This window comes from Ursus americanus, chromosome 17 (assembly GCF_024610735.1).
Source record: "Ursus americanus isolate L20-20 chromosome 17, mUrsAme1.1.p, whole genome shotgun sequence".
Taxonomy (NCBI): Eukaryota; Metazoa; Chordata; class Mammalia; order Carnivora; family Ursidae; genus Ursus; species Ursus americanus.
In genome coordinates this window covers 7,162,935-7,172,955 of record NC_142143.1, presented here as the reverse complement: position 1 = coordinate 7,172,955, position 10,021 = coordinate 7,162,935, and the positions used below count along the sequence as shown (strand labels likewise).

Below are 10,021 nucleotides of genomic sequence, written 5' to 3'. Positions count from 1 at the left end.
TTAACCGCTGTGCCACCCAGGCGCCCCGTGCATCTTAATAATCTTACCTACAAGGTGGATGGAATGAAGTGGGGCTAAAGCAGTAATTGGTAAAGAAATAGCACTCACTCATATTAACCAGGATAAGGGGAATTTGGTGATTTTTGTGGTTTCAATAATGTTCATGTTTTTGTCTGTGTTCAAATGGGATTAAAGAGTGGTTCTGTTTTTGTCTTGATTATCACAGAGTGGCTTTGTCTGATGTTGATAATCTATGAAGTTATTTATGTTGAACAGGAGAATACCAACGCCCAGCTGTGAGTGTCAGGCCAGCTCCTAGCAACACCAAGTCTTAATTGATAGAAATGGCCAGTTCTTTTTCTTTTTCTCACCAACTTCCTATTCCCACCTTGAATCTCTGTTCTTGGTATTTAGAGCCCTGGCAGAGAAAGCCCAGTTGGCCAACCTAAGTCACACCTCCATTCCTTGACTGTCCTAGATCTATGAGAGAGTATCAGATATAAGCTGGAGTGACATTTAGCCAGGATACATCATGTAGCATACTGGGTTTTTAAAATAGAGAAATACATCACAACTGGTTGGTAAGTAGGTGATGTCCCCCTCCTGGGGTTCTCAGAAACACTTACAAATCAGCTATTAAAGGGTTAAGGCCTGGCCCATCTGATTGGTTGATGCCCCTTTCTGTTCCACTATTCAATATTTTGAATATAACCTTTGGGTGAAGGACAATCTTCAGGGTAGCATTTACTTCTCTACTAACACTGATTTATTTCTCTACCAATCCTGAGATGGGAAAAGTAATCCCCAACAGAAAACCAGAATACTGTGAGCAAAGAGGAAGGAATGCTAGGTGGTCAAAGAAGGATACACATATTCAATACAGTGTTCATTATTAAAAGTTTGGTATTAGATAAACAGATTTACACACTGATGAAAGTATCTAATAGGAAGAAAGAAATCATGCGGGCTACATGTTACATCACCCCATCACACAGGGAGAAATGTAATCTCTTCACTCCAGAGGACAGGATATCTAAAACAAATTCTTCTTCCTCTTAATTTCTTTTGGACAGGTCCCCAGTGCTGGTCTTACCTGCACTGAGGGCACGTTAACCAGCTCTGGTGCCTGGTTCAGGAGCTGGAACGGAGGCTGAGGCTCCTTTGTGAGGTAGCCTCAGTGACACAGGTACTGTGAGGCAGGGGCTATCTCACCCCAACCTGGCTGAGTCAGCCATACCAGTCCTGCCCTCCAACTCCCTAACACCACCTGCTCACCTGAGCTTTGTCATGTTGCTGCCACTGCTGGGAGCCTGTGCTGTGGTGGGGCCATTCCAGGGCCCTGAGTGGGAGCCTGTGCGGGGCCTGCTTTCTGAGGATCGCAGCTGCAGGGACCCTCGGTGCTGTGGCAACCTGCTCGTGCTCTGCCTCTTTCTCATCTGGCAGGTCCAGCACTACTGGCACCAGGTCACCAGGACCCACCCCAGCATGAGGAAGGTCATCAAGGTGAGGGGGCCCCACACACCTCCTTCCCTCAGCACTAAGCTTCTCTCATTCATTTGCTACGAGGCCCCTGTTCTATGCCCTATGTACCAGAGATGAATCACATGGGGGAACTTAAGACTGGTCAGGGAGAGAGAGCATCCCCAGGCCCCAAACCCATCAGTCACCCTGGTCTCTCTCCCTCGCTCCACACATTCAATCCATCTACAAGTCCTATGGGCTCTACTTGCAAACCAGATCTCAAATATGATCACTTCTTGAAATCTCCCCGCAGCCCCCTGGGCAAAGTGTCCCTCATGTCTCACCTACACTGTAGTACTGCCTTCTGTCTGGTTCCTGGGGCCTCTCTCATCCAAGCACAGGCAATGTTCCACTCAGCTGACAAAATGATCTTCTTTCTTTCTAATTCCCCCTTAAAATTTTAATCCAAGGATAATACACATACATAGACTATATGTGTATAAATCAATGAATTTTCACAAACTGAATACAATCATGTGCAGCCCCCAGATTAAGAAACACCATTACTGCAGCCCAGAAGCTGCAGTAGTGACAACTATGCTGATTCCTAATAACATAGACTAGTTTTGCCTGTATGAAATCATACAGGTTTTCTTTTGCACCTGGCTTAACCTTATGCTTGTGAGCAAGAACCAACTTTTAAAAACAGACCATAATACTTTGCCCCTCAAATCCCTACAAGGGCTCCCAGCACTCCCTCTCAAACTCAGAATAAAATCCAAACTCCTAACCATAAGTCCAAGGCCCAGCATGATCTGTCCTACATTTCTCTCTGACCTCATCTCCCAGCACTCTTTTCATCACATGTTCCATTCTGGACATAGGGACCCCTTGATGTTCTCACACACATGACCTTGTTCTGACCTCAGGGCCTTTGCACTAACATCTCCTCTGCCTTCAATGCTGTTTCTTCAGATGTCACTTGGTTGCCTATCATTTCATTCAGGTCTCCAGTCAAATGTCACCTCCTCTGAGAAGTGTGTGACCAGCCTGTCTAATGGAGTTAGCCCCAACCCACTCTACTTTTATTTCCATCAGAACACTTTTCAATATCTAACATGTTGTATACTTGGTTATTGTGTCTTCCATGTCTGGAAGATAGCACCTGACAAGGACTTTGTCTTGTTCACACTGGTAACCCCAGCATCTAGAATAGTGTCTGGCCTGGAGTAAGCTCTTTGTTTTTCTTAAATGAATGCCCTAAGGGAAGTGATTCCCTCTTTTCTGAGCCTAGCATCCTCATCTGGATAATGGAGATTGTAATTCTGATCTGTGAGAATTAGCTGAGACAATGTGTGAACACGGGTTTTGCTTCTCCATTCTCAACTACAGGTGCCACCGAAGAAGTGGGCAGTGCCCTCCGTGAGACATGACACTTGTTTCAGGATGACTCCTGAATTCTTCTTCAGTCCTGGTGATTTCAGTGGCCTGGATGCTCATGTCCAACAATGGGTACAAAAGAAGAGGCAGGAATACCGGAGGAGCCTCCAGGAATCATGGACCCAATACCTGCTCTCTTGGCAGCACCCATGTCAGGGCCCACCTTGGGATTTCCACACTCCTTTTGAGCCCTTCTTTTGCACCACCTCCCTTTCAAGCACCTGTATGCTTTCCCAGGACAGTTCTTGGGAAGCATGGCAGGTACCCTGGTGTCTCAGTGATGAGCAGACTCACCTGATTTCCAAGTCACTATCCCCTACCCTGGACAGGTACCAAAGGATGGAGCAGCTGCTGGTCCACTCCCAGGAAGAGTTGGTACCACTAGAGCCTGTTGTCAGCATGAGGTCTCACCTCACACCCATGATTTTAGCCACCTCTCTCTCAAACCTCTCTTCATCTCAGAGGCTGCAGTTCTGCTCAAGAGACTTCCTGCCTGATCCTTCCAACCAACAAGTGGGAATGTCCACCTGGAAGTCCTGGGGCTGCCCACAAGAGGCCTGGGTACCAGGGAGGGAAAACCAGATGCTAGGCAGAGAGGCTCTAAGGTGGGTGAACCAGACAGACAGCAGTGGGGAGGACGCTTGGGAGACTCAGGCAACCGGAAGTCAACTCCCAGTGAACTCTGAGATGGAGGATGATGCAGAGACTAAGGTCCTGGCTTGGAGAAGTCAGAGACTAGTAATAAGTAAAACTGATGGAGATATCCTGACACCAGGGTCAAAGAATCAGGACCAGATGGGAATAGAGAATAGAGCCAAAATTCAGGAACTAGGGAACAGAAACGAGAGGGAGGCTGGAGGTGAGAATACTCCTGGAACCCAGGCACATATAGTAGAGAACCAGGAACAGTTAAGATGTAAAACTGATGCAGAGACTCAAACACCAGAGTGGCGGAACCAGGATAAGAGTAGAAATGAGGATGCCGTTGAGACCCAGGCACTTGAGAAGAACAAGAAAGAGGCCAGAGGAGAGGATGAAGGAGAGACCAAGGCCCAAGAATTGGGGAAGCAGAGCCAGATTGGAAGTGAGGATGGTGAGGAAAGCCAGGCGCCAGGGTGGGGAAAACAAGACAAGAATAGAGATGATACTGGTATAGAAATTCAGGCACAGGAGAGGAGAGACAAGGCCCAGGTTGAAGGTGAGAATGATGTGCAAACCCAGGTATCTGGGAGGGAGAACCTGGGGGAAGTAACACAAAAGGAAGGTGTGGAGACCCAGACCCTGGGGTGGGAAAAACAGGAATGCTTTGGAAGTGAGAATGTTATAGGGATTCAGACACCAGGGTGGGAAAAGCAGGATCAGGGTGGAAGGGAGAAATCTGGGAAGATCCAAGCATCTAGGGAAGAGATCTGGAAACAACTAAGACGTGAACTTCTAGTGGGGTGGAGAAACCAAGGCTTGAGAAGGGGTGAGGATGCTGGGGAGCCCCAGATATCTAGAAGAAAGAACCTTAGGGAGATAAGAGAGGAGGACTGGGTAGTGATCCAGGCGCCATGGTGGGGAGACCAGAGACCAGTAGCAAGTGAAATAGACAGAGAATTTGAGATACCATGTTGGGGGAATCAGAATCAGACTGGAGGTGAACTTAGAGCAGAAACTCAGACACCAGAGAAGAGAGACCAGAGAATAGATGGAGATGAGGATGGTACAAATACCATGGCTCCTGAGACAGAGAACCAGGGACAATTAAGACATGAAACTTATGTAGACACCCATCCAACAGAGAGGAGGAACCAGGAGCAGTTTGGAGATGAGAAGAGAATAGACATTCAGGCATTAGGGAAGAGAAATCTGAGAGGGCTTAAAGGTGAAGATGATAAAGAGACCCAGGAACTTGGGGAAGAAAACCAGGGTCAGTTAAGCAGTAAAATTAATGGCAAGATTCATACACCCGAGTGTAAGATTCAGGAATACATTGGAAGCAAGGATGGTGCAAACAACCAGGCATCTGAGGCTGAAAACAAGGGAGAATTAACCAGTCAAATTGATAGAGAAACTCATTCAGCAGAATGGAAGAAAGAGGAGCAGGTTGGAGATGAGAATGGTGGAAACACCCAAGCATCTGAGGCCGAAAACAAGGGACAATTAACAAGTCAAACTGACGGAGAAACTCATTCAGCCGAGTGGAAGAAAGAGGAGCAGTTTGGAGAAGAGAATGGTGCAGAAATTCAAGCTCCAAAAAAGATATGCCAGAGAGAAGCTGCAGGTGAAGGTGATACAGAGACCTGGGAACCTGGAGAAGAAAACGAGAGCCAGTTAAAAGGTGTTATTGATATAAAGACCCGTTTATCAGAGTGGAAGAACCAGAAGCAGACAGGAGGTGAGAATGGAACAGAAATTCAGGCTGGAAGTGAAGATGCTGTAGAGACTCAGACGCCTGAGAGAGAGAACCAGGGACAGTTAGATTGTGAAACTGGAGAGAGCCACTCACCAGGGAGGACCAATTGGGAGCAGACCAGAAGAAAGGAGGAGGAAAATCAGACATTGGGAAAGAGAAGTCAGAGAGAGGCTAGAAGCGAGGATAGTGGAAAGACCCAGGGACTTAGGGGAGGTCCCCAGAGACTGATGAAAAGCAAAGTTGATGAAAAGAGCTGTTCATCAGAGTGGACAAACCAGAAGCAGGTGGGAGGTGAGAATGGTGCAGAGACTGAAATACAGGGGAAGAGAAACCTGAGAGGGACCACAGGTGATGATGGTACAGAAACCCAGGCTCCAGAGGGAAATTACCAGGGACAGGTAAGAAGTGAAGTTGATGGAGAGATCCAGATACAAGGGCTGGGGAACTGGAACAAGGATGGAGATGAGGATGCTGCAGAAATCCACGATGTCAGGGGCCAGAGAGAGTGCAGAGCTGAGGAGGCCGGAGGTCCTCATATTTCAAGAGGAGGAAACGAGGAGCAGGTCAGAGGAAAAGATGCTGCTAAAGACAGTCTCCCAGTTGACTCTTCTGGGGGTGAGGGGCCCCCAGCCCTCACTGGCTACAGATGTGGGGCCATGGAACAGGAACAGGCAGTGGCCTCTGCTTCCTGTCCTGAGATGAAGCCTCTCCCCAACTGGAGTGGGGAGGGAGAACATTTGGTCAGACAGAGCACGGCCTCTGCCAAAAAGCATAGAGCAAGGGTCAGGCTAACCTCCCAGCAGGCCCCATCTGAAGCCCAGAGAAGCCGACCAAGGGGTAGAAGTGTGGATGCAGGGAAGACTTCTGCCCTGACTCGCCAGCCCCAGAACTTACATTCTGGAGAACTTGTGGCTGCTCCCTTGGGCCTGCCCTCTGCCTGCCCCTCTGTCTCATGTGGCCAGGCCTCCCAAGCTGCCACAGCTCTGGTGGGTGCTCCCACTGCCCTCACTGTCCTGCCCAAGTGGCCAGTCCTCAAAAAGAGCCAACGGCTCCTCCTGGAGTCCCTCATGCGACGGAAGATTGCACACCTGAAGTGGGGTCTCCCCCAGCGGATCCTGGAGTCCCATTTGCTCTTATTAGGACCGTGCCCACCACCCCTTGCTGGGGTGAGGCTCCCTGGATTAATCACAGCCTGTGAGCTCCAACGACAGCAAGAAAGACATTGTGAGGCCCAGGGCTTCAGGCCAGGCCTTAAGTCAACTGAGAGATCCCAGAGAATTCAGCCCCCAGAAAGAAAAAGCTTAAAACTTCCTACACAGGCCAGAGCTCTGGAGAAATGTGGGTCACACCAGTGCGAACCCACGGGCACTTCCATCCATTCTGAAAAGCGTGGGAGAGTCAGGCCACCAGGAGGCACCAGAGAACCATGGGATGTCCAGGAAGAGGCTCCTCCTAGAGCCAAGGCTGCTGCCGCTCGCAGGAACTCCAGGCCTGCAGCACAGTCTAGGAGCTGGTGTGGCCAAGAGCCTTCCAATGAGAACAGCAGGGACAGGAAAAAGGCTAGGCCAGGAGTCTCTCAGCAGGCAGAGATGGCTCACTGCAGACTGAGGACCTCATACTCCAGGGCAGGCCATGACTACTGGAGGAAAGCGCGCACATCCCAGGAGGCTCCTAAGCCCCCCAGACTTAAATGTCAGCAGCCTACACAGGGGAGAAGAGGAAGCCTGGAGGCTCCAGAGGGCAGAGAGGCTGCACAGCAGCCTTCCTCCTGTTTCACAAACACCTCCAGCTTCAAAGATAGTCTTCACTCTGCAGCAGCAAGGTTGAGCATGACCCTTCTGAACAAGGTATCCTGGTCCCCACACCTGGCCAAGCCTCAGCGCTCAGCCCCCAACCTGAGTCTGAGTCTGAGGGATTCTGATCCTACCCTGCTTCCCAAAGTGGGTGACCAATGTACAAGGGAGGATAGCATTGGAGTCTGTACTTCTCTGAAGAGAGACCTTCAGCCACCAGGTAACTGCCGTGCTGAGGCTGCTCTTCCTAAGACAGAGCGTTTCCAGGGTCAAGGGGAACCTAAGAACCTGCATGGAGCCCTACAGAATCCACCAGCCCCCCAAAAGTTTGGTTTTATGAAGCATTTGAGATGTTTTCTGCACCAGCATGGCTTTAGAAAGTAGGCCGCAGGCCCAGGGTCCTCAGAACACAGAAGGCATGAGTGGTCTGCTCACCCTCAAAGCTTCTAATAAAATTGGTTATTTGGGCCCTGTGGGGTTCTGATATTTCTGGCATATGTCTTCTGAGTGTCCCCTTTTGGAGGTTGGGATACTTTGTGAGTGGGGTAGAAGCCATCCTACTCTATGGTATTGAAGGTTTTGGGAATGTGGGGCAACCCAATGTCATCATCTCCTAAACACATTCCTTTCCCTAGCTCCTCACAGTAGGGTTTACTGAGGTTTCTGTCATGGCTCTGTCCTGGTCCAAGCTAATTCCGATTGGGGTAGGATGTTCAAACTGTTTGTGGGAGGGGTGGTGCTCTGCACTGAACACTGATATTCAAGTCTTTTGGTCACAAGGAAGGGAACTGATTACGGGGCATTCCCCCAGCTGGAACTCTGATGCCCATTAACATACTTTATGGAAAAACCATTCCCCCCCTCCACTTCACAAGTACTGTCAACTATAATTACTTGTTGCCTTGCCTGTCTCACCGGTAGGACATCCTGGAGCCAATTATTTGCTTTAATCAAGCCTGAAACTTCTGAGCCAAAAGGCACATGTTTTATGATACTTCTGTAGGCAGCTTCAGCATGTGGAAGAAGATTCATGGAGCCTAAATCCATGAGTGCTGGAGGTGAGAATTTAATTCAGGTTTTCTTCCTCTCTCTTCTTTATCCTCCCTCCCTCCTTTCCTTTCTCCCTTCTTTTCTTCACTTTCATTAAGCTTTCCTATTAATTCATTGTAAAACCCATACCTGCTCATTGGAGAAATTTTTTAAAATTCAGAAAAGGAAAAATAATCCATAATCTTATTACCCAGTTACTCTTTTGATGTTTTTCTTGCTATGCATTGCCACCTGCATGGTGTTTCCCGTAGCAATTCATGCCTACCTCTACTATAGCATTTATACTGTGATAGGCAGGCTCCCAATGCTCCCTACTTCCCAGTATCCATGTCCTTGTATATTCTCTCCTTGAGTGTGGATTGGATCTAGGGGATCGCTTCTGACAGCTAGGATACAGCAGACATGATGGAATGTCACTTCTGAGCATAGGTTATAAAGTCTGTAGCTCCACCTTGGGCATTTCTCTTGCTCCCTTGCTTGCTCCCTGAGGGAAGCCATCCTCCATCTTGTGAACTGTCCTATGGAAAGGCACATATGGCAAGGAACTGAGACCACTGGAAAACAGTTGTCAAGAAAGTGAGGTCCTCACTTAGCCTCTGAATAGCTGAATCCTGCCACCAATCATGTGAGTGAGCTTGGAAGCAGATCCTTCAGCCTTAGCGAGTCTTGAGATAACTACAACCTTCTGAGAAACTTTGAACCACGGTCACTTAGCTAAGCTGTGCCCAGATTTCTCATGCACACAAACTATGAGATAATCCATGTTTCTTGTTTTAAGCTGCCAAGTTTTGGGGGCATATTAGTTTTCTATGGCTACTGTAACAAGTTACCACAAACCTGATGGCCTAAAACAACTTCTGGAGGGCAGAAGTCTGAATTCAAGATGTCAGAAGGCCCTCCAAAGGCTCTAGAGGGCGATCAGTTCCTGGTTCCTTCCAGCTTCTCGTGGTTGCAGGTGTTGGTTGCCTTGTGGCACCATCCCTTCATTTGCTGCCTCCGCGGTCACACTGCCTCTTCCTTTTACTCTGTGTCTCTTCTTAAGACACTTGTCATTGGATTTAGGGCCCACTGTATACTCTAGGGTGATTTATCAAGATCTGTAACTTAATCACAACTGCAAAGATCCTTTTCTAAATAAGGTAGTATTTACAAATCCTGGGGATTAGGATGTTTTATAAATCTACTCTGGCTGCTATAGCAAAATACTACAGGTGGGGTGGCTCAAACAACATTACATTACTTTATTTTCTCACAGTTCTGGAGGCTAGAAGTCCAAGATCAAGGTTCTGATTGATTCAGTTTCTGGTAAGAACTTTCTTCCTGGCTTGCAGATGGTTGCCTTCTCACTGTGTCTTCACATGGCCTTTCCTTGGTACATGTATATATAGAGAGGTGAGAGATCTTTCTCTCTCCCTCTTTTTAAGAAAAAAAAAAACTATTTTAAAGTAATCTCTACACCCAATGTGGGGACTCGAACTCACAACCTTGAGACCAAAAGTCACATGCTCTACTGACTGAGCCAGCCAGGTGCTGCTCTCCCTCTTCTTATAAGGCCACCAATCCTATGGGATTAGACCCATAAAAGATATGACCTCTTTTAACTTTAAATACCTTTTAAAGGCCCTATCTCCAAATATAGTCACATTAAGGGTTAGGGTTTCAACATTTGAGTTTGGGGGACACAATTAAGTCCATAATAGACATGGAAATATATTTTTGAAGGTCACCATTCAACCCATCACATGGGGTCATTTGTTACATGGCAATAGATAATTAACACTCTATTGCAATAATTTGCTCATCTGTCTCCTTGACTGACCTTGAGGACAAGAATGGTCTCTTGTTCACTTTTGAATCCTCTAGGTCCTAGCACAGTTTC

The 10,021-nt window shown here is 47.8% G+C and overlaps 1 protein-coding gene across 2 annotated transcripts; it reads left to right on the top strand.

The window, feature by feature from the left end:
* Positions 1-1,287: 1,287 nt before the first annotated feature.
* On the top strand, positions 1,288-7,476 carry LOC148108621 (uncharacterized). 2 transcript variants are annotated; one of them, XM_087869104.1, is made up of 3 exons: positions 1,288-1,503; positions 2,854-4,858; positions 4,967-7,476. In XM_087869104.1, the coding sequence occupies exons 1-3, from the start codon at positions 1,288-1,290 to the stop codon at positions 7,474-7,476; spliced, it is 4,731 nt and encodes a 1,576-aa protein (XP_087725230.1). The 2 variants fall into 2 exon arrangements, with proteins under 2 accessions (XP_087725230.1, XP_087725231.1); XM_087869105.1 differs by having other exon boundaries at positions 2,854-4,914; positions 5,029-7,476.
* Positions 7,477-10,021: the final 2,545 nt, after the last annotated feature.

Coding starts and splice junctions, on each gene's coding strand:
- LOC148108621 (XM_087869104.1), top strand. CDS start 1,288: ATGTTGCTGCCACTGCTGGGAGCCTGTGCTGTGGTGGGGCCATTCCAG. Junction 1,504..2,853: donor GCATGAGGAAGGTCATCAAG/GTGAGGGGGCCC, acceptor TCTCAACTACAG/GTGCCACCGAAGAAGTGGGC. Junction 4,859..4,966: donor CAAGATTCATACACCCGAGT/GTAAGATTCAGG, acceptor AAACTCATTCAG/CAGAATGGAAGAAAGAGGAG.